We start from the raw sequence: 24,602 nt of genomic DNA, 5'->3' as shown, positions 1-24,602 counted from the left end.
GAAGGGATCTCAGTGTTCCCTGAGCATGTCACCTAAACCAAATGGAGGATTGCTTTGTGTATGCTCTGGCTTGAGGTAGACTCTGCAATTACTTACCTTAATTAATGTCTAGTTAGAAACTGAATAAAGCCATGCAAAAGTAGTAATATTGCTTAATTAACAAGAGGTTTCTGAGACTTAGATCTGTAGGAGTCTCTTGGTCTAGATTGGCCTTGGGTTAAATATATACTGCAGAGTGTACAACACAGCTGTGAATGGTTTACCATATGGGTCCAAATAACTAGAAAGGAAAGTCAGCTAAATTAGAAAAGGATGAATCTAGACTACATAAAATAGATTGTAATTAGAAGCAGCACAACCCCGGAGTTAGTGTAAGTGCCAATAAACTGGTACAGCTTCGGTCTCTCTCTGGAAGGGGAGGGTAATGAATTGCCCTATTATTATTGCCAGTTTTGATTTTAGCAGTATTTGTGTTCTCCGGAAGGGTTGCAGAAGCGGGTGATTTTTCCCTCCCTTATAAGCACAAGTATAGAAGCATAACGGCAGCAAGTTTCTGCGCTTATTTTTTTCTTATACTTTGGAAATGGAGCTGCTTAAGATTTCCAGCGTGGCCGAAAGACTTAACATCCCATGGCAGTGGGAAGCAAGCCAGGATGTGTATTTTTGGTTTCACCTGCACACCTGGAGGTATATTCATTTAGCTGAGACAGCAATGAGGAATGTATTCTCTTTTTTTTTTTTTTTGCGGTACGCGGGCCTCTCACCGTTGCGGCCTCTCCCGTTGCGGAGCACAGACTCCGGACGCGCAGGCCCGGCGGCCGTGGCTCACGGGCCCAGCCGCTCCGCGGCATGTGGGATCTTCCCGGACCGGGGCACCAACCCATGTCCCCTGCATCGGCAGGCGGACTCTCAACCACTGAGCCACCAGGGAAGACCAGGAATGTATTCTCTTGAAGATGCCAGGAGGCAGATTGGCTCTGAAAAGTAGCTTCTCTCCCACGGGAGCGGCATCGGAGGTGTGGGCCCAAACTAAGAACCCCCACGCCTGAGTGTGAGCACGCTTGTGGGAAAGGCCTTTCTGCCCCACGTAGCCCAGGGTCTTCTCACTCTAACCATCCTGGAAGTGAACAGGAGGGAACAAAACCTTCCCGTTGATGAGGACTTTCCTTTTGTGTTCAAGCTCACTTTAGACTGAATTCTCATCTTACAGCACTGCTGGGAACAAAGAGGGACCAGTGCTGAGTCACGGCCACCTTTACTCTGGGCACAGATTTTCTGATTTTTTTCAAGATGATCATTGTCTACTCGGGTAGGTAGATGCCAGACTCATGCCAAGGAGCCTGTGAAACATGGGTGAAGGAGTCCCTGGTGCCTTTCTCACTGTAGGCATCGGCTGTGTTGCCTGCCTGTCAGTTTTTTTTTTTCTGTAAAAAATGGTTACCTCTTTTCCATGAGGAAATCCCAATACCGGTGACACCCAGGGAGGATGGAAGTCACCACGTTCAGGTGTCGGCAGTGCTGAGACAATAACTAGTAACTTCTCTGTCAGCTGAGTTCAGGGCGGGTATCAGTTTCCTTTACATCTGTTCAGATTTTTTTACTTTCTGACTCAGGAAGCTGGTAGAGCAACAGGGCACAAATTGGTGCTTTCATTTTATGCATAACCCTTCATTTGCAATTTTATTTGATTTCGATCTTGAGTAGTGGCCTTTGTGTTTTCCTGCTGGTCCTGTAGAGTATCTCAGAAACGTAATTATGCACAGACGGCAGACAGGGTTCCAGATTATTAAGATACCCCAGTGGGATTACCAAGGAGACTGTACTTAAATCCTTTCTAAGGGACTCAGCTGAGGTGAGACCAGAGCAGAATGGAAATAGAAGAAATTTGATTTCTGGGCCCAATCCTCTTCTTAGGCACTTAGCTAAACCACACTTTCCTTGAGTCAGGCCAGGCAGCACCGTGGCAGATGGTGGGAAGGGTACTTTGGGCAACAGTGTGTGTGTGAGTGTCTGTGTGCGTGCATGTGTTTCTCTGTCTCTAAAATCACTCTTACTGGCATTTTAGGCTCCCACTGAGTTATGAATGGCTATTTCCAGAAGAGAGTCTTCTAGCTCTTTCTCTTGAAAAAAACCTCAGTTGGGTTAGCTCAGTGGCCACGCATTGTTACTGGGTGGCAAATCATTATCTACAGATTACTCAATGGGTGTACATTTGTATGGTCTAAATAGTAAGTCCAGTTCTGTAGACAAATAGACGCATTACTGTCTCCAGTCCTTTTTAGCAACAAGATGGAGGAGTGTGGTATAAGGAAGTACCAAATTATAATTCAAAAAGGTACAAACATGACTCGTAGAGATATAGGATAAACACGTGGCAAACATTTATTTAATTCATTGAGATAGGGCTGGTTAAAAGGGAAATTTGAGAGACTAGGTGTTTATAGACACTGAGGAAAGAATGTTGGAAGAAGATTGCTAGGCTGGATACAAGACCGTTAATGTCCTTCAGGGCACTGAAGCCATAATCTTGGGGGCTATCCTTTCTACTGGACCAAAATCTACAAGTTAACACATAACCCCATAGAGCCTGTGCCATAATCAGTAGTGAGTAGCAAGTTGAGTGAGAGCGTGCCCTGGAGAAACAGTCTTGGATGGGCCTTTTAGCCACACTGGGAAGACAGATTCCCTTCCTTTTGCCTTATTTTCAAGTTTTGGATTATTTTCTGTAATAGGAGGCAGAATAGCCCAACATAGATATTTAATCCTGGTTTGAATCCCAGCTCTGCAAGTGACTTGCTTGTGTGACCTTGGGTGAGTCCTCGTCTTTTCCTCATTGGTACAATGGGGATGACACTAACACCCATCGCACATGGACACGATGACAATTGCAAGAGAGCTTTGTACAAAGCACCTTGTAAAATGCCTGGCATGTAGGTACTCAGTGAATGGTTGATACTATCCATATTATAATAAAATAAAACCCATGGGTCTGTGCCTTCTGCTGTCTCTGTGGCCTGCCTGTGACCTTGTTGTAAAGATGATTTCTGAGGTTTGATACTGATATGCCCAGTAACCTAAGCCAAGTCCCGGTTTTACCTATGATCTAGATAAGGAACGGACCTGGGCAGTTTTCCTTTATCTTCTAACTAGTCAGTCAGCCCTGCCTGGAGGGCCTCCTGAGTCCTTTATCAAACACAATGAAATCTGTTTTCTCTGTGCAGTCAGTGTGCCTTGGCAGATGTGAGTCAGATCCTGTGCAGAATGGCCTCTTGGTTCCTGGCCATGAACAGTAAAGATGCACATTTTCCATGCAGTGCCAGATGTGGAGCTGACTTGGGGTTTCCACCCGCAGAGAGGAGGAGACTCCAGGAGGCCCGTTTTGTGGGTTTGGATTCAGCCGTTATTTTAGACTGCAAGTGTTCTTTGTTTTAAAAATATGGCTGATGTTTTAAGGAACCCACGACCCCACAGTTTTCTATGTGAGCCCTGTTGTCAGCGGTGCCTTCCCATGGCATCACTTGCCGGAGCTGTGGCTTCAGGTGACTAGCACGTAGAACAGGGACTGATTTTTTTTCAGATGCCCTGGAGTGTGGGAAGCATTTTTGTAGTTAGCTGATAAGATTAGTTGGCCATTTTCGTTCAAGGAAAAAATGCTTAAAAACTTTCGTGCTGCTTTCCATCAGGAGCCAGATAAATTTGTGTCTTAGTTCCTCACCAGTCTTGAAAATCTTAACTTCTGTTAGTGTTGAAAAGACATTTAATGTCCCTCAACAGAGGATTGGATAAAGAAGATGTGGTACATACATACAATGGAATATTACTCAGCCATAAAAAAGAATGAGATAATGCCATTTGCAGCAACATGGGTGGACCTAGAGATTATCATACTAAGTGCAGTAAGTCAGACAGAGAAAGACAAGTATCATATGATATCACTTATATGTAGAATCTAAAAAGATGATACAAGTGAACTTATTTACAAAACAGAAACAGACTCACAAGCCTTCGAAAATAAACTTACGGTTACCAAAGGGGAAAGGTTGGGGGGAGGGATAAATTAGGAGGTTGGGATTAGCATATACACACTACTATATATAAAATAGATAATCAGCAAGGACCTACTGTATGGCACAGGGAACTCTATTAAGTATTCTATAATAACCTATATGGGAAAAGAATCTGAAAAAGAATGGATATATGTATATAAATATGTATAACTGAATCACTTTGCTGTACACCTGAAACACAACATTGTAAATTAACTATACTCCAGTGTAAAATAAAAATTAAATTTAAGAAAGGCATTAAAAAAAAATCTGCCTGAATCACAGAATTTACTGTGTTCTCACCCACATTCTGTGGGATCCTGCACCCATGTCATTGTTTCCCAATGTGAGGCTTTGCTTGGATTACCTTGTGACCTTCTGTATCAAACACAAAAGGAATGGGATGGGAAAATAGGCATTATTCACATTTATTGTTTTCTTTATGCGTTTGCTTCATCCATGCAGTTTCTTTTCGACCCTGGGCTCCTTCCCTCAGCAGACACTTCCCTTCGCACTGGCACAGGAGCGATCGGAAAGTGCAAATCCAGAGAGGCAGAGCCTCATCTGCCATCGTCTGCACCTATGTTAACCTTGTTTAAATGTAAAGCTTTCCTGGTGTACTGGCACTTGCTGTGCATTTGTTGACGGTGATTGTGCTGACATAGGTAGCCGAACGTTCAGTCCTCATCCTTCAGCTGCATCCTGGGCAGGAGTGGTGAGTCACCAGATGACCCTTGCAGCTTCAACCTGGACTGGACTATTTTCCACAGGAATAAACCGTCTCACCAGTTATGATGCCAGGTCAAGAGGAAGCAGCACTGTTCTGAAGATAAGATGGTGAAATCCCACTGGCAGATGTGTGCATTCTGGGGTTCCAACACAGGACGTGCCTTCCGTGGCTTTGAGTAGGCCATCGATCCTGGGCACTATGATTTATTTTCCTCTGTCTAGTTCAATTTGAAACTTGCGCACAGTGGTATGGGAGGAGCAGCTGATGCAGGTGAGGCCCTCGGAAGGAGGAGGGGGCTTCCACTGGCAGAAATAGCCCCTATTTACTTTCTTTGTAGTTGCTGGCATTAGCATTGATTGTATCAATGTATCAATGTATCAGATCTTTCATTGGTGAGGGGTCCCAGCATGCTCGATGCTGCATTGCAGCAGTCTGTTTGTTTGGTAAGTAATTTAGGTAAAATACACTTAGAGGCCTTCGGGCTCTAGTTGTTGCTGAGTTCTATGTGAGATTCAGGTTAACCACCCAGGCTCTTTACGGGGATTTCCAGTAACTGGATTGTATTCTGACTCTGTTGGCTGAATGCTAAGCTGCTATGAACAGAAAGGTTCATTGTTTGGTTGGAAGAGAGGTTTGTTTCAATGACTAAGAACACGGGGCTGCACTGAAGTTTGTGGAGTGAGCTCTTTTCAGGTGTTATTTCTTACCAGGGTTGTTTGAACAAAGGTAAGCATTTCTTTCCCTAAGATTGTAGTTGACCCTGCACCTCACAGAAGCAGTTGGTAGAAGCGATTTAATAGTCTTATACACAGGGAGATTTCCAACGACCTTTCTACTTCCCACCCATGCTTTTCCATCTCTGTTGGCGATTCTCAAATAAAGAATCACCAGGGAGCTGGTTGCAATGCTGCTTCCCAGGTCCAAAGTCCACAAGAGTCTTTAATCATATCTCAGAGGGCAGGGAGGCCCAGGGAGCTGTGTTTTTTTTTAATTTTCTTTAATTTTTTAAATTGAAGTACAGTTGATTTACAATATTATATTAGTTTCAGGTATATAGCATAGTGATTTGGTATTTTTGCAAATTATACTCCATTATAGGTTATTACAAGATAATGGCTATAATTCCCTGTGCTGTACGGTATATCCTTGTTGCTTATCTATTTTATACATATTTTTTTTTTTTTTGGCCATACGTGGGCCTCTCACTGCTGTGGCCTCTCCTACTGCGGAGCACAGGCTCCGGACGCGCAGGCCCAGCGGCCATGGCTAACGGGTCCAGCTGCTCTGCAGCATATGGGATCTTCCCAGACTGGGGCATGAACCCGTGTCCCCTGCATCGGCAGGCGGACTCTCAACCACTGCGCCACCAGGGAAGCCCTATACCGTCATTTTAAATGTATATTTAAAATATTATCCCACTATAAGGACAAAAACATTTATTTAATCAATCTACTATTAGACATTTTCCCCCTTTATTTTATGCCAAAATAAGCATCTTTGAAACGATCTCATATTCAGCAGTTGGGTTTCTACGTTGACACCGGCTACTCTGAAAATCAGAGCTGAAGGTATAAATGCTGCAGTTAAGGTAACTGACGTATTGGTATGAATTCACTTAAAAATGAGTATGTAAATACAAAAATGTTACTTATTTTTATACCCAGAAATTCTAACTTTCTGCTTTTTGATCTTTCTAACACACTTGAGAGTTTAGAATACCTTCTTTGTAAGTCTGCTCATTGCCGCTGTCTCAGAGTATTATCGTTCTGACCTTTCTGTTGCTTTGGAACTCCTGATTTCCTATAGGCTGGGCTGTTCGCAGTTCACGTGTGACCCTGGAGGCTTAACCACTCTGCTCTTTCTCACTCAGGAATTACCTATCCAGTTATGGCAAAGACTTCTTTTTATTAAACAAAGTTCATAATCAGTAAGGAGAGAGACCTTTCACTTTCTGAATTCTTAAAATAGTGCTTCCTTAAGTTAAATGGCATGTTAAGAGTATTTCTGATATAAAATTGGAAACTTTCAGATACCAGAAGGCATTGCTTATCTTTGTAAATACACATGTTCTAATTAAAATAGGTACTAAAATATTTCGGTGGTACTTCAAAACTCCCAGTTTAGATTTAGATTAAAACATTATTCTTTTTAATAAAGTTACAAAATTGATTATTAAAATTGCCTATTGAATATTAAAAGCAGTGGAACATTTATTTTCCTTACAAAACAATTTAGTCTTCAGTAAGTAGGATTGTATTAATCAGTTATTCTATTAAAATACAACTGCCATATTAAATCTGACTCATTTGTCATGACATTTTGTATAATTATAGAAATTGTACCTAGCTGCTTATATAGCCATAATCCTGCAATAAATATAAATAATTGTCTCTATTAATTCAGGTCACAGTTACTGTCTTATTAAAACCTCAGTTAAATGTTAATTCGGGGACCTTCCTTTAAAATCTTTCTAAATCTTTGTTGTTCCCTGTGACTGCCAAAGCCCCACAAATGCACCTCCTACTGTTGAGTCCAGAAACCCAATTTATGAATGAAATAGGTTTTTTTTGTTGTTATTTTTGGTTTTTTAATACAGATACTTAAAAAGGTCCATTTAGACTTGAGGTTTGAGGCTGTTAGGAAAAACAGAAAAGAGGGCATACATGTGGGGTGGAGGGTGCTGACAGAAAGAAAGAAAACATCTTAATGTCTTGGCATTTCACTTTAGGGACTAATATATACATTTCAGGTTGAAAAAATGCTTAAAACCTTCTATGTAAGCCCAGAGAACTAGAGCATATGGTTGAGTAACTACTCCCTACTTGTGTCTTCATAGGTGTGGATGAGGTCACCATCGTCAACATTTTGACCAACCGCAGCAATGCACAGAGACAGGATATTGCTTTCGCCTACCAGAGAAGGACCAAAAAGGTACAGCAGGTTCGGGGATGGAGGGCATTCCATGCTGAATTTCAGTTCCTCAGCCATTGCTTTTTCTTTTTGTGAATTCTGGCTCTTCCCAGCAAGCGCCTCCTGGAACCCTAGGAGATCCAAGGTTTTCCCCTTACATCCTGTAAGAGTCACAACTCACATATACGGGTCCCCTGGGGTGCTTGGAGCTTATGCATAAAGACCACACCCTCTTCCACCCCAGAGGGTGTAAAGGGAGCAGTTCTGGAAATAGAAAGGATCGGGGGAAAACAACAGGTATCATTTATTGAGTGCTAACCTTTGTGCCAGGTATGCCGTTCTCTACATGTGGCCACTCATTTCATCTTTATGACTTCTGCTGGTTCTTGATAAAATGTTTTAAATTTAATCTTGGGACACTAGCCTCCATTTGAGCATTGATCCTGACACACTCCTCTCATTCTTAAAAAAATACAGTGGAATTCCTAAGATCTTTGCAACCGCCAGGTTTAGTTTAGTAGCTCATTTGGTCTCTAGGCTGTCTTCACCTTGCCATGCTCTCACTATTTAAAGGGTCTTGTGTGCCTTTTTCCCTTGCTCATCCACGAGTGGTTAAGGAACAGCCCAGCACTTGTTCATCCTTTATTTTGTCGCAGTGTTAGGAAATTTATTTTTACAGACAGGCTGCTTTATTTTTAACTTCTTGCTATTAAAAGCTTTCGATTTATTCTTGGACGGTGCAGTAAGCATGGCTTCCTGCAGCTCCCGCTTGACTTATGGCTTTCACTCGTAGTCACAGTGGAGGTGAGCTGGAAGGAGTCTAGAAAAGACATTTCTGCACTTGGAGTTGACATGACCACCAGGGTCCAGGAAGTTGCAGGTCACACCCTGCTATATCTCCCTCTCCCACCTCTCAAAACAGTTGGAAAGGACGTAAATAAGAAAGCATGCAGCTTGTTTCCTCTCATATGCATTAAAATTTTTCTTCCAGCTAGACTGACATTAATCTACTACAGTGAGGCATGGAAGGGAGTGTTTATTTCTCCACTTTCCCAAAAGGATCTGTGAGCCGGTAGAACTGAGTTCCAGTTGGAGCAGAAGGCCCACCTCTTTGGACAATATGCCTGTATTGCTCCTTCAGCTGTCACTTACAGAGTGTGGTCTTGGAACACACTTGGGTGTGGACACATAAGTGTACATAGAAATATAGAAGCCCGGATTTCGATTTCAGATGAGATGTATGGAGGACAAAGCTCTCACATACCCTGCTGGAGGGATGATGTTACAGAATCGTGATGGGTTTGGTGACCTCACAGGCTTCATGGTGGGCTGGGGACAACTCACTATCCTATGATTCTTGATACCTCTTAACCCTGGGCTAAGGAGAATTATCACATTTTAAGAAAGATACATAAAATAATGGAGAGACTTTCTGAAGGAAATCCTGAAAGCAGAACCTTATTGTTTGCATAATAAAGGAGAAGGCCCTGTATTGTACTTTAACAATAGGGACCGAGGCTGCCTAGGTGAGGGACTTGAACAGCATGGGTACAGCTAGTAGAAGTGGACAGGAACTGGGACAGAGGATCAGTGTTATATTTCTTTCATGTTCAAGCAGATGCCAGGTTTCTCCGTAGAAGGAATGGTCATATTTTATTTGTCAAACATATCTGGACAAATATTCTTTGCTAAGTGCAAAGAAAGCCCTGTGCTTGACATTATGAGAAGCAGGAAGTTGGCTGCCCATAAGGAGTTTATTATAGAAGTGGAAAGAAGTCAGTAGGTGCCCAAATGCTATTTGAAGTCTGAACAGAGAATGGGTAGAGGGGAGTGTCAGGGTAGGCTAAGTTTGGAATTACCTAACCTCAGAGTTCCACGCCGGAAAATTGGTGCTATAATTGGAAGGTGTAGCTTTCTAAAGTTCTCTCCTAAGTGCTATGTGTTACTAGGACTTCAGGAAGCAGGAGAAAGTAGGTGATGAAAGGGTTGGACCAGATGATTTCTAAGACCCATCTCAGTCCTCGCCATCTGTGAATGATTTGAGAAGATTCTCTCTGAAGCAGGCTGCCCATCACCTCTTAGAGTCTGCACACGCCTCTAGGGGCTAAACATCGTAGATGCCATGGGTGCTGCTGGAAAGCAGGAGAGGAAGAGAGAAGAGGGGGGGAAAAGTGAAAAGAAAGAAAAAAAAAATTATAACAGGAGAGTTCAGCCATCACTCAGTGCCCATGATTTGTAGGAAATCTAATCCCTGAGGAAGCATCTGTCAAAGCCACATCGAATTGGGATATCTGTCTGCCTATGTGGGTGCTGACTCAGGCCTCTGACTTGAAATCTGTCAGTGGATTTTAATGGTAACGGTGGGAACCTTTAAGAAACAATATATAGCAGGGAAGCCCAGCGGTGAATGGGGAGGGCGTTAGTCTCCACCATCTTGATAATACCATTCCAGTTTGGTATGGAAAATAGAGGTTCTCTCAGTCTTAGGTGAAGTGTCTTGCATAGGAAAGCTTCATGAGATCAGTTCTAGCCAAGTGGGGGCCTCTGGTTCCACCTGGAGACTTTCTGGAGCCACCTCTGCACAGCTGCACAAAACCTTTCACAGGAGAATACCAGCAGGCCACAAGGGTTCTGCTTCCTTGGAGGCTCCCCTCTTTGATCACCTCCTTCTTAGCAGGGGCCTTGACCCTAGAAAGTGCCCTGTCTTAAATAGGCTGTTACCACGTGCGAGTGTAAGCGTATTGTAAACTGCATTCACTCACAGCTTTCTGAGGCATTGCATGCTGCTCTGGTTTCCTTTTACTGACTGGACGAGAGGGCAAAATCAGCTTGGATTTTAGGGGATTTTACCGGCGGAAAGTCTGATCTTTCCACTTCTGACCTTTGGGTCTGCCAAAGGGAATGCGGTTGAAGGATACTTTGACCGAACACCCCAGAGTTGTCAAAAGAATCACAACCTGCTTTACAAACACATGCCTCTTTTTTTTTTTTTTTTTTTTTTTTTGCGGTACGCGGGCCTCTCACTTTTGTGGCCTCTCCCGTTGCGGAGCACAGGCTCCGGACGCGCAGGCTCAGCGGCCATGGCTCACGGGCCTAGCCGCTCTGCGGCATGTGGGATCTTCCCGGACCGGGGCATGAACCCGTGTCCCCTGCATCGGCAGGCGGACTCTCAACCACTGCGCCAGCAGGGAAGCCCCCACATGCCTCTATTTTTGTCTTACTAGTTTTAAAGGGAATATTGGTTACCAACCAAGTTTTCCATGTTGTTGCCTGTGTTTCTGAAGGAACTTGCATCAGCACTGAAGTCAGCCTTGTTCGGCCACCTGGAGACAGTGATTTTGGGCCTATTGAAAACACCTGCTCAGTATGACGCTTCCGAGCTGAAAGCCTCCATGAAGGTAAACACGTGTGAGATGCAATCTCTGTCAAATCTGCCATTAATATTTGTGAATTACAGCTTCCTGAGTGTAATTAGGTGATTTTCAGTTATGTTGAATTCTCATTTGGAATCATTTTTTGGGAATGAACTGAAGCTATAAGGCTCAGGATTTGTACCAAAAATATTTCAATTACTTTTTTTAAGACTGTAAAGAAATTTCATGATGCAGAGAAGTCAGTTACCAGCTGCTACTGCTTGGCACCTGGGCAATTGGAATACCATTTGGAAAAACTACTTCCTTGATTACACTTCCTCTTTAAAAAAGATTTGTTATGATATTAAGGCAAAAGTAAAACTCATAGCTTTTGTTAAGTGAAGCTTAACAAAAATCTGCATATGCCGTTTTGGTTGTCTCTTCTGACCTCCTTGCTGGTCCCATTGTTTGATTCAAATTTTGGGCAAAATCAGAGCATCACAGTGCACATAAAGGGTGATTTCAGCTCATGAATGGTTCCTGTGTTTTGTTCACAGTATCAAGGCACATGCTACTGTCTTTTGTTTGTATTTTGCAAAGTTATTTTGAACATGGATTTTTTAGGTTAAATTAGATAGTAAAAATTCCAGGTTGTAAGTTCCCCTGAATTTTGTGTGTACCTAAAACATCGAGTATTATATAAATGGAATAGATATATAAACATAAATGCATGTTTAATGGCAAAGCACAGAACGCTTTTCGTAAGTGTGCCTGCAATACTTTGAATAATCTGACACTGCCCTCTGCTGGTAAAACTGGGTAAAGCCTCAGTGGAGGGAAAGCTGTAGTTCTGATTTTTTATTCTAAGTCCGAGTGCATTTTCTGTGATGCCACCATTTCTGAATTATGGAGAGATGGAGCTGTAAGTCAGTCACCAGCTAATGTCACAGTTCAGTTGTCATCCCTTCCCCCACAGAGCACCTCGAGAGGGAGGCAGCTTCCCACTGGGTATTTCCAGGGCCCAGAAGTTGATAGCTCAGGGCTGCTGAAAGATTTGCTCTGAAATCAGTTTTCCAGCTTGGCCCAAGCTGTGCTCAGTTTATTTGAGCAGACTTGCTCTGGCTTTCTAAGTAGACTGTATTGGACAGAATGATAAAATGTCAACAACACTTAATGATCCTGTTTAATAAAAAGAACACTGAAAACACTCAGTCTTGGGACCTTTGGAACCATGGATGAGCTGGCCTCTCCTAGGTTTCTTCTGACCATCATCACTTCAGATCAGTTTATCTTATTTTTGCCAAGAATTCATTTAGTTGTGATTTGTGCAATTTTATAAGTATCTGTTACTAGGTATTAGTGACTTGAAACAGACCTGCTTGAGCTGTCAATCACCATTGTAATCTATGTAATTGGGCCCAATGAAAGGTGCTTTGACTGCTAGATCTTTGACCTTGTGCCAGCTCTTCCATTAGCTATCACAGCTGAGTACCCTTCTGAAATCCATAAAGCTTGGAGTGACATGAACTGAGCTATGCTTTAAAAAAAAATCTGTTTTGACTTCTGGCAATACCAGTGGCAATATCTGCCGTATGTTACAGTAGACGTTGCCCTTGTGATGGGAACTGTGGACAGTCTGTGGAGAGCCTGGGCCAAGTTTGAAATCGCCAAGGTCACCTTTAAATATAGAGGAAAAAATGCTATTAGAGTTCTCTGATATTAACATGGGTATATCAGTGATGAAAGAAAACAAATCTTCTATTGCTATACCTGTTCTACGTTTCAACAGTGTCAGGATATAGCATTTCTTCCAATGCATGAGTTATTTTTAGACTCTATTACATATCCTTGAGATTGAAAAACTGCCCCCTAAAATATTTGAAGATGCTTGGTAATCTCTTTATAATATCTGTATAGAATGTTGTATAGACCTTTGGCTAAGAAGGGAAGAAATTTTGGCTTTGCCAGCACCTCTACAAATCATGATTAAAAACTCTGGGAGGAAGAGGCCTTGGCTCAGATAAGATGAGGAATAAAATTCAAAATTAACTATTCACCTGAGGCTTAGCTTCTATAAACTACTGTTTATACTGTTTTTACTGTTTTAGGGGCATATAAACTCTAATAAGTTTAATTAATCGCTGACACACTTTTCATGTGGATAAGTAAGTTTCTTATTGTATTAACACCTTATAATTGATTTACATTTTAAACAGTTGTCATTCTACTTAGTTCAAAGTGATATTTCCATACTCGGAAAGACAAGTATTAGAGAATCCTGATTATTAAATCTTGACTTTGATCATGAAGCCAGCTTTGAAATACAAGTTTCATTGGGTCCTTTCAAGCTTTCTGTCATGGCAGCTCGGAAGTGTATGTATTAAATTTGAATAGATCACCCATCAAATTCTTCCTCCTTCCTAAAGTGTTGGTGTCTGGGTTTACCTGGCTCTTCATTATTTCCTTTTGCTTCTCTAAAATGCCCAAAGAGTGCATCGCACTCGAGCAAAAATGGAAGTACAAGAATGAAATTTTTAACACTAACCCAATTTTACATTTCAAAGAGGTAAAGCTAAAAAATTTATCTTATCTATACCTTTCCCTCGTAAAAGACTTGCTCCAATCTAATGATGCTGGCTGCACATGACAGCATAAAATCTCTGTGTTCCTTTGTTTTAAATTTCTGAGCAGAATTGTACAATAAAGAAAATTATTTCTCATCTATTAAAGTAATGGCCGATTATTAGAGAAGTTGAAAAATAAAGAAACATAGGGAGACGATAAAGTTATTCAGTTTATCAACCCATTGCCAAAAGGCAACCACTTTTAACATTTTGGTGTATTCCATTGCTGTCTCTTCCCATTTCACTATATGTTTATATATAGTGGGAAAAAAAATTTTTTAATGTAGTTGAGCTAAAAAAAACATGTCAGTTAAACCATCTTTTATTTTGATGAAGCTTTTTTTTTTTTTTTGCGGTACGCGGGCCTCTCACTGTTGTGGCCTCTCCCGTTGCGGAGCACAGACTCCGGACGCGCAGGCTCAGTGGCCATGGCTCATGGGCCCAGCCGCTCCGCGGCACGCAGGATCCTCCCGGACCGGGGCACGAACCCGTGTTCCCTGCATCGGCAGGCGGACTCTCAACCACTGCGCCACCAGGGAAGCCCATTGATGAAGCAGTATTTTAAAGGAATAGAATATAACTTTACCTTGTGCTGAGGAATGTAGTACAGATCCCTCAGGAGGAATGCAGGAAGGAGCGTGCTACACACCCAGTCTGTGTGTGTAGTTTACCTGACTGAGATCAGGGAAGTGGGCTAATGGCCTGGAGGGCTTTCCCTGCTGATGTCTGCAATGCCTGGTTCGCAGGGGCTGGGGACCGATGAGGACTCCCTCATTGAGATCATCTGCTCGAGGACCAACCAGGAGCTGCAGGAAATCAACAGAGTCTACAAGGAAAGTGAGTAGCCCCAGTTCTGTGGTGCACCCTCTCAGCCCTGTTTCTGTGACCCCCATCCTGGCCTGCGGGGCTGGTGTTCAGGATAGGGTGCCTGGATTACTTGTGGAGAAATGCTTGTCACCTGGACCGTCCAGGGGTCTGCTCTGTTCCAGGTCCCTCTCCTCCATCTCCTGATGGCCTGGGTTTTGATGATGATGTTCCCCTAGAACTAATACAAAAGGATATACAGGAGCGAAAGCAGAGAAAACAAACAAAAAAGAAAAAAGAGATCTGGTGGGGAGAAGTAGAAAGTATTTTACATGGATTTCTTGGAATGGGTGCTGTCCAGTTTCTGCTGAGGAGGTTCCCAGCTCTTGACTGTGTGGATCACTGTTGCAAGAGGCGCGTGGACCTTTGTGCACCAAGCAGTGTAGGAGACCCGGGTGGAGTAAATGATGCAGCTTACATGTGTACGTGGTACCACTACATTTAAACAGAGATGCTATTTTGAATAATAAAGTACAAAGTCATTGAAAAGTACTCTTTAATTCTTACTAGTTTTTGCCATTGTGCATTTTCTCGATCAGTAGATAATAAACCGCAGTTGTGTACGTGTGTGTGTGTGTGTAGTCCTCCAGATTTTTTAATGATCCAAGTAAGTATAGTCAAGAAGTTTGGGAACCAGTATTTCAGCTACCCAGGAAGTCACTGATCAGAGGCGAGCTTGAAGATCCCTGGTCTGATCCTGCTCTGCGTGTCCCTTGTCACTGATAATAGCACTGGTTCTGATTTTATGAGGGTAAAAATCATTCCAGAGAGTCCACCTCCTTTGGGTGGGTACCTCCATGCTGCCACAGCTGTTTCTGCTTTTTAGAGGCTTAGTGGGCAGGGGATAAGTGGGACGGGTGGCTGGCTGACTGCACAGGCAGGAAGCGTCAAACCAGATATGTTGTTTTGTTTTCCAAGTGTACAAGACCGATCTGGAGAAGGATATCGTTTCTGACACGTCTGGTGACTTCCGCAAGCTGATGGTTGCCCTCTCGAAGGTTGGTTTCCAGTTTATTTCTTTGTCTTTGCTTCCTCCCAAGGCAAGTTGCGTGCCTCATTTTATACCTGGGAACGAATTAACTCAGTCCTTTGTGCCTGCATCAGAAATTCCAGCTGCATTTTCGACAGTGGGTTTGCACTGTCACTGCAGAGTTGTCATTTTTGTATAATAGGATTTCTTATCCTGCAAAACCGTATGGTCAGGTGGACTTTGGGGCCAGAGGAGGAAGAAGCGGCTCTCAGCTCCTGGCCTGGATTTACGTGCCAGCCCTCACTGTGACTCGGGGAAGGTCATTTTGCCCCTATCTGTGGTCACATAGGACCCAGTGGCAAGTGACCCTCTGGTTTCTTTCACTTGCTTTCATTTCTTAAGAGACGGTTTGCCCAGGTAGTGGTTTCCCTGGAGAGGTCTTTGCTTGTTTGCTAATGTTAACACATTAATGTGGATGAAAGGCATTTCCTTCCTTAGTCTGAGTTCTGACCCGAGTGCAGTTTAATGTGTATTAGCTGGGCGAGGGAAGAGGAAGTTTCCCCTGGGAACCCTGATGACAAATGGTCGATGGGCATGCTGTGTCCTGCCCACGCACCTCTCCATCACCATAACAGCTCCGTACTCCCCTCCCCAGCTCGCTTCTCTACCACGTGCCCTGCATACCGCCACCCACCCATCTTTTTTTTTTTTTTTTGCGGTACGCGGGCCTCTCACTGTTGTGGTCTCTCCCGTTGCGGAGCAACAGGCTCCAGACGCGCAGGCTCAGCGGCCATGGCTCACGGGCCCAGCCGCTCCGCGGCATGTGAGATCTTCCCAGACCGGGGCACGAACCCGTGTCCCCTGCATCGGCAGGCAGACTCTCAACCACTGTGCCACCAGGGAAGCCCCCACCCATCTTTTTGAAATCCACTTGCACCAAGCTCCTGATCAACAGACATTTCTGCTGCATCAAATCCAAACTCTCAACTGCCTTTAAGTGTCTTCTGTCCGCTGGCCCTCCCTAACTTAGACCTCCTCGCTAGGCTTCCCTCCCGCTCACCTTCTCCTCGGCTGGGCGCACATCATTCCCCTGTGCCGCTCCTCCTGTGCGGAATGGCTTCTCCTGCTTCCCACTGCCAGCCTCATCTGATGGAGCCTTTGCGCTTTGCCTCAGCTGTACCCCATTGTCCACGGACTTTGCTGACGATTCTGCCTGACAGATTTCTGCCTTCTTTTGCATTTCACGTCTACTTAGAGCCACAGATACTGTGTTGTCTTACCATTTATTCCATGCGTATTTCTCCATCTGGGCTGTGAGCTCTCTGAAGGAAGGAGCTAAATATCATTACCTTTTTTAGGGGGAGGAGGGTAGATTCTGTAAGGTGCTTAGCCCAGAACTGGGTAACAAGAGGGTATAGCCCCCACTTCACTGCCTCAATTATTGTAACAATCCTTGGTCTTACCTAGACTTTTTGTTTTTAACCTAGACTTTTTTTTTTTTTTTTTTTTTTTTTTTTTGCGGTACACGGGCCTCTCACTGTTGTGGCCTCTCCCCTTGCGGAGCACAGGCTCCGGACACGCAGGCTCAGCAGCCATGGCCCATGGGCCCAGCCGCTCCGCGGCATGTGGGATCTTCCAGGACCGGGGCACGAACCCATGTCCCCTGCATCGGCAGGCAGACTCGCAACCACTGCGCCACCAGGGAAGCCCTAACCTAGACTTTTAAGTGAAGAAAAATTTCAGGAGGGTGTTTATTCAGTAAATAGTGGCTTACATGAGTTGGGGAGAAAATAACATTTTCAGTTTTAAAATGTACAAAGAAATACATTTGATGTTCTTAATTTTTTTTTTTGTTTTCCTGTAGGGTCGAAGAGCAGAGGATGGCTCCGTCATTGATTATGAACTGATTGACCAAGATGCCCGGGTCAGTGCCAAGCTTCTTGGTGTTCGGGGTTTTGTTTCCTAGTCTCTGGATAGTGGGTATAGTTATCCATCCTGCATAACCAATTACCTCAAACTCAGTGGCTTAGAACAACAAGCATTTATTATCTCTCAGTTTCTGTGGGTCAGGAACTGGGAAGTGGCTCAGGACTTCTCCTGAGGTTGGAGACCAAGTGTGGACCAGGGCTGCGTCATCTGAGGGCCTGACAGCTTCAGGAGGATGTAGTAGTCCCCCACCCATGTGACTGTTGGCAGGAGGCCTTACTCTTTTTCCACGTGGGCCTCTCGAAGGGGTTGCTTGAGTATCCTCACAGATGGCAGCTGGCTCTCCCCAGAGTGAGTGATCCAAGAGACACAGCCAGGAGGAAGCCAGGTGCCTTTTATGGTGTAATCTCAAGAGTCACACACACTGTCACTTCTGTCGCACTCTGTTCATTAGAGGCGAGTCACTAGGTCTAGCTTCCAGTCAGTGGGAGGGGAAGTAGGCTCCACGTTTGGAAGGGAGGAAGGTCAAAGAATTTGTGGGCTTCGTTTTCACTTTCTGGAAGCTGTGGTTATAAGGGGATATACCCTTATAATGCTGGTGTCAGTTACAGGTCAATTTCTGACTCACATTTGCCTCACTTAGGCTTTGCTTGTTTCTGCAGGGTGTGATGCTGGTGTTCACACTGGGGGGCATTTGCTACAAACACACACTAATAGAATTCACAGCACGGAACAGTGGGAGGAGATGGTAGAGGCACAGGCAGGGATAGGAAGGCTTGCTGCCCTTGGTGGTGGGGGAAGAGGTGAGAGAGGCAGAGGCCCTTCCTTCTTTTCTGGCTGAATAGAACTGCTGGTTCTCATTCCATAATCACCCAGAACTATTTGTGAAGCTGATTCAGATCACTGTGAACTACATGCCTTTCCCAGACGGTCGACAGCTGTCTCGAAGTATTTCATAAGAGCTGAAGAACAAAATCAATTTTAATCCATTTTAGTTTTAAAATTCAGTATATTTCACATAGCCCACTTAGCAGGAGGTAGAAAAGGGTTTTTTAAATTTATTTTTTATTAAATTTATTTGTTTATTTATTTTTGGCTGCGTTGGGTCTTCTTTACTGCGCGGGCTTTCTCTAGTTGCGGTGAGCAGGGCCTTCTGTTGTTGCGGAACATGGTCTCTAGGCGCGCGGGCTTCAGTACTTGTGGCTCCCGGGCTCTAGAGCGCAGGCTCAGTAGTTGTGGCGCACGGGCTTAGTTGCTCCACAGCATGTGGGATCTTCCCGGACCAGGGCTCGAACCCATGTTCCCTGCATTGGCAGGCGGATTCTTAACCGCTGCGCCATCAGGGAAGTCCCTAGAAAAGGGTTTTGCAGCTCCCAGATAGTGGATGACCGGTCACTGAATAAGTATCGGCTCTTGCATAAGCCTTTCTCCCTCCTTCCCTGCCATTCTTAGTGTCACTTATAGCCCCTAAATTTTCCAGAAACTGAAAATGTGATTGGACCAGCTTTTTTTTTTGTTTTCAGCTCCGTCATTTCCGGAGTCTCTAGGAATTCTGGGGGTGGGTATGTGACTTGTAGCTGTCTTTAGTAGATGACCAGTAGTTGATGTGCTATTGAACGTGCCGAATGGAGGAGAGCTGGATGTGCCAATGAGCATTGGCTTGTCCTTCTGTATATGAGTAGAGGTTCTTGGTCATCCCTTCGGTGTTCAGGGAAGGAGATTTCTACAGCATCACCCTCACGAACAACCTCCTGTCATGCTGTATGTCTGTGCTTCAGGAAGACTGCTCTTAAGACTTTTGACCTAAACAGCACATTTTTCCTGTGTCTGCAGTGCAATCGTCCTTTCTCATTTTGGCATTCTGAATGTATAGGTTTTGGGGTTTTGTGCGTGACGGGTTTTTAATGACCTTGCTCTGGACTGTGGAATTAACTTTCGTGGTCGGTTGTGCTCGTAGGATCTCTACGATGCTGGCGTGAAGAGGAAAGGAACTGATGTTCCCAAGTGGATCAGCATCATGACCGAGCGGAGTGTGTGCCACCTCCAGAAAGGTGAGTGCTGTGCTGGGGAGGTCTTAGAGCCCCAGGGCCAAACCGGAGGGCCCTCTCCAGTGGGCCAGCTGGGTGTCTGTGTTGGGGCTCGGGTCTGCCAGAACAGAGTACACTCCCCGCTTTGTACCCTCTCATCTCACCCATTTTTCCTCACCAAGTCCATTCATCCTTCTTTCCCATTTTGGATCGTTTTTTCCCCCTAAATCCTTTTCATGTTTGGTGCTTTGTTGTGCTGCCTCTTCTCGTCTGGATCCTTTTATCTTGCTATATCTGTTGAAGTAATGGACTTAGTTGGGTGCTATGTACTGTTTCTCGTGGCCCAGAGAAAGTGGGTTCCACACCGGAGAGATGAAGATGGTCAAAACATGTGGCTGGGGCAGTGCCATTTAGGACAGGTGCACGGTACGGCTGTCCCAGGGCACCTGGTACAGTGTCAGCTCTGGTCTGCATGGCAGTCCCTAACCCTCTAGGACGCTATGATTATCATCATCTCTGTGTGCGTGTGTGTGTGTGTGTGTGTGTGTGTGAGATGCATAACCGTGTGGGTAACCATTGATAGCTTTGACTAGTGGCTCTGTTATAATAATTATCTGTTGCTTTTCTTTAGTATTTGAAAGGTACAAGAGCTACAGCCCTTATGACATGCTGGAGAGCATCAAGATGGAGGTTAAAGGAGACCTGGAAAACGCTTTCCTGAACCTGGGTAAGCAGGTGTGGCCCCCCCATCCCTAGTGGACATCAGCTTTCAGTCAGCTAGCTGTGCTGAAGCAGAAGTAACAAATGGCCATCCTGTTAATTCAAGTGGCTTTGGGAGACATGAGACATGGCTTCTTTACATGATTTGGGTAGTTTCATAATCTTCACCGTATGAATTTAAGGTACGGAACTGAAAAAGGGCTTACGTTGGTAGAATGGAGCGTTGCCCAGGAGGAATAAGATAACCAGAGAGGGCTTCCCTGGTGGTGCAGTGGTTGAGAGTCCGCCTGCCGATGCGGGGGACACGGGTTCGTGCCCCGGTCCGGGAAGATCCCACATGCCGCGGAGCGGCTGGGCCCGTGAACCATGGCCGCTGAGCCTGCAAGTCCGGAGCCTGTGCTCCGCAACGGGAGAGGCCACAACAGTGAGAGGCCCGTGTACCACAAAAAAGGAAAAAAAAAAAGATAACCAGAGAAAGGGCTCTCTCCATTGGGGGAACTCACACATCCATTTGGGTTTCTGCATTGCTCAGAGTCCCCTGGTTTAAGAGCACAGTTGGGGGACTTCCCTGGTGGCACAGTGGCTAAGAATCCATCTGCCAATGCAGGGGACATGGGTTCGAGCCCTGGTACGGGAAGATCCCACGTGCCGCGGAGCAACTAAGCCCATGCGCCACAACTACTGAAGGCCGTGGGCCTAAAGCCCGTGCTCCCCAACAAGAGAAGCCACCGCAACAAGAAGCCCGCGCACCACAATGAAGAGTGGCCCCCGCTCGCCGCAACTAGAGGAAGCCCGCCTGCAGCAATAAAGACCCAGCGCAGCCAAAAATAAATAATATATAAATTTATTTAAAAAAAAAAAGCACAGCTGGCTGATTCAGAGGATTCCTGGTTTTCCCTGAGCGTTTCCCATTTTGCAGAGCCCATTCCTGTTACGTCTGGTCATCTGGTGGTGCCCCAGGTCAGGACTTCACCCCCTACTGGTGGAGGAGAGAGGAGTTACTGACCCTTTTCTTCTCTCCACAGTGCAGTGCATTCAGAACAAGCCCCTGTATTTTGCTGACAGGCTGTACGACTCCATGAAGGTAAGGGCGACTGGCCGAGAGGTCCATGTTTCCACACTAGGCTTTTTCTTCCTTTGTGCCCCAGACGAAAGCTCCTGACTAGTGGATGGAGGAAGGGACCCCACTGTCTAGGTGCAGGAACACACTAGTCAGCTCTGCTTTTATGTGACAGGTGAGAAAACCACAAATCTGTCTTCTGTTTCTCCCAACTACTTGAACACGTGTTTGTGTACAGGTAGAAAGCAAAGTGCCACGGGAGAGAGAAAAGGCTAGATGGTGATCATGTCAGATTCCTGTTCAGATTTCTCAGTGATTCCCTCCCGGTACCCCAGAGTAAGGACAGACAAGGAAAAGAGGTTCTTAAGCAACCACTAGGCAGTAGGCATTGTGCGACTTACTTTATCTTAAATCATTACCAAAAAACCTGTGAGGCTTGTGTGACTCTTTTCTTTCTAGATGAGGAGAATGGAGCTTGGGAAGCTTCAGCTTGCTTGAGGTTACATAGCCCAACTTGAACTTGGGTCTGTCTGACTCCAAAGCCAGCCCTGCACTTTTCCCTTAAATGGACTGTCTCTTCCCACAGTCGCATACCCTCTTCCACGCCTTAGATGTGCCTTTTGCCTCATGGCTTCCAGGCCCTTGCCGCCTCTTCCTGGGTCACCCCCTTGTCCACACTGCCTCTCTCCCGTCTCCCCTCAGGTTCCATGTCAAGTATGGCCCGTTCTCTGCTCTGAGGTTCTGGATGTAAACTTTGGTGGTCCTTATTGCTTGTACCATTCAAAATGGCATAGAGCCACGGTGAGCGTGGTAGCATGTGCTCTCTAAGCCCCCGAGAGCCAGGAGCTTTGTGTTACGTACGTAAACTCGCGCACTTCCTGACCTGAGCCTTGCAGTGGTTAGCGCTCAGTTCACGTTTACTGAATGTACAGCATGGGGGCTTTGTGCCGATTTCATGCTGGTGTGTTTGGAATTCCAAGGCGCTCATTGTTCTTAAGGGAGCAGTTTTGCGGTTATCTTTGCAGTCTCTTAGAGGGCGGCATCAGGAACCCAAATGAGTTCCATGCGCAGGAGAACTCACTAGACTCTTTTTTAATGATTAACATTGTCAGCGAATTATAACTTGGAGCGTAAATTTGACTTTCAGGGCAAGGGCACTCGCGATAAGGTCCTGATTAGAATCATGATCTCCCGCAGTGAAGTGGACATGTTGAAAATCAGATGTGAATTCAAGAAAAAGTACGGCAAGTCCCTGTACTATTACATTCAGGTAAGGCCCCACCTGACCATCAGAGGGCTGGGAGTCCTGGGCAGGTGCCTGTCAGAACAATGGCAGAGGGCTTCCCTGGTGGCGCAGTGGTTGAGAGTCCGCCTGCCGATGCAGGGGACACGGGTTCATGCCCCGGTCCGGGAGGATCCCACATGCCGCGGAGCGGCTGGGCCCGTGAGCCATGGCCGCTGAGCCTGCGCGTCCGGAGCCTGTGCTCCGCAACGGGAGAGGCCACAGCAGGGAGAGGCCCGCGTACCACTAAAAAAAAAAAAAAAAAAAGAACAATGGCAGAATGGCGGTTTTCTGTTTTCTAACTCCCCGGGGAAGAGATGCTAGTCATCAAATATCAGGGATTTATTCTGAAACTGCTATTAGGATTTGTCCTGGCATCTTACAGAATCAGGCAGATATTTCATATTTCCCACACATATTCTGCAGTGACAGTTGGTGCTCATGACAGTGATCCTGCAGGACGTGCTGACGTCCTGAAAAGACTTAGATCAATTTAATCTACGTTTTATTATATTTCCATTTCTTGAAACTCCTCTGTGATAAGCCTGGCAACATTTCCTCACTCAGAACTCCCATCTCTCCCCTCCGCATTTAGCCTGTCCCTGTTTTGGAAGGATAGAGTGTTCGTATATAAGAAGCAGTTGCCTTCACCGTGGTCCCTCCCACTGTGTTTAATTCAGACAGATGTTGCAAACCCCTCTTTCTGAAAGATCCTGAAAATTTCAACGTCGTGTCCGTGGTTACCAGGGATGAATTTAGAGCTGGGTTTGCTATAACTAGGTTTACTAGGGCATATGTTTAAAACTCAGGGAGGATTTAGACTCAGTAATTATTTCCTTAACTCATCAGCTTATTCCCACGTGACCTTAAGAGTCCACGAAACAACACAGTCAGGCAGGAAGGTGCCTCGCGTGTCTTCTCTGGAAGGATGTGGGCCAGGGAGAGAACAGGTGCTGTTTGCAGGACCTCAGTGCAGGAGGAGCAGACTGGGTTCTGTCCTCTGGTCACTTACCAAGTTAATCCCCAGGACCCTGTGTTCTCTCTACCCTTGTGGCAATAATCTCCCCTGGGCCGCGATCCCTGAGGGTCCTCTGATGGTTTGGGTGTGTCTGGGCAGGTCCCACAGAGGCTCCACGAGCCGTGGGCCTGCTTGTGTGTTTCTGCAGAGTGTGGGTCTTTCTCCTGACCCTGAATTTCTTTTTTCTCCTTGGCCACTTATAGCAAGACACCAAGGGTGACTACCAGAAAGCGCTGCTGTACCTGTGCGGTGGGGATGACTGAAGCCCTCAATGGCCCGAGGGTCCAGGACGGCTGCTCTGCGCTCCCAGCTAACAGTTCTACACAATCAGCTTGTGGCTAACAACCCCCTTGTGCCCATCCCTGGGAGGATGATGTTAGTGCTGCCCACCTCACCTGCTCCATCCTTAGTTTAGTTGCCTAAGCATTGCCTGCCTTTCCGGTCTAGTCTCTCTTTACAGTAAAAGAAATGAACATTCCGAGGAATTGGAAGTGAAATCTATGATGTGAAACACTTTGCCTTTTGAGTACTGTGTCGTAAACAGATGAATAAACTGAATTTTTACTTTAGGAACAAGTACTTTGTTGACCTTGCTCTCAATTTAATTGTTTCAAAATCAAACGTGCTTAAGGGTTGTATTGTTGGGCCGGTAAGGCTGTCCCCTTGAGGAAGAAAGCTCTAGAAAGGAGCTGTCCGATATAGTAGCTACTATTTACATTTAAATTTATTTAAACGAAATAATTAAAAGGTCAATTCCTCAGTCAGTCTGTCCACATTTCAGATACTCAGTATCCACGTGTGGTTAGCACCTAGCGTGTTGGACAGCACAGGCAGCGTACATTTTCATTATAATAGAAGGTTCTATTGCACAGGGGATGATAGTACCTATGGGGGGAAAAAAAACCCAGAATGACCCCTTCATCTGCTCATCTTTATACAGGTAAGTTAGGTGAAAACAAGCTGTAGGGGCCTCAAACTGGGAAAAGGGTAGGATGGTGTGGTAGACTCCATTTAGCAAATATTCCAAGTATTCCCATAAGAATTACAGAAATCAGTAACATCCTGCCCCAGC

At 45.2% G+C, this 24,602-nt stretch overlaps 1 protein-coding gene across 1 annotated transcript in view; it reads left to right on the top strand.

The window, feature by feature from the left end:
• The window catches only part of ANXA2 (annexin A2), a 44,349-nt gene extending 20,243 nt beyond the window's left edge, over positions 1-24,106 (top strand). Inside the window, exons 4-13 of the mRNA XM_082832999.1 lie at positions 7,613-7,707; positions 10,971-11,084; positions 14,410-14,500; positions 15,446-15,525; positions 17,362-17,421; positions 19,381-19,474; positions 20,082-20,177; positions 21,196-21,254; positions 22,378-22,500; positions 23,734-24,106. Of these exons, the coding sequence (XP_082689125.1) occupies positions 7,613-7,707; positions 10,971-11,084; positions 14,410-14,500; positions 15,446-15,525; positions 17,362-17,421; positions 19,381-19,474; positions 20,082-20,177; positions 21,196-21,254; positions 22,378-22,500; positions 23,734-23,793 (872 nt within the window). The 3' untranslated portion in view covers positions 23,794-24,106. The remainder of the gene's footprint in view (positions 1-7,612; positions 7,708-10,970; positions 11,085-14,409; positions 14,501-15,445; positions 15,526-17,361; positions 17,422-19,380; positions 19,475-20,081; positions 20,178-21,195; positions 21,255-22,377; positions 22,501-23,733) is intronic.
• The last annotated feature ends 496 nt before the right edge of the window (positions 24,107-24,602 follow it).

Source organism: Leucopleurus acutus, assembly GCF_964270905.1.
Source record: "Leucopleurus acutus genome assembly, chromosome: 1".
Lineage (NCBI taxonomy): Eukaryota > Metazoa > Chordata > Mammalia > Artiodactyla > Delphinidae > Leucopleurus > Leucopleurus acutus.
This window is presented reverse-complemented; position numbering and strand designations above follow the sequence as displayed.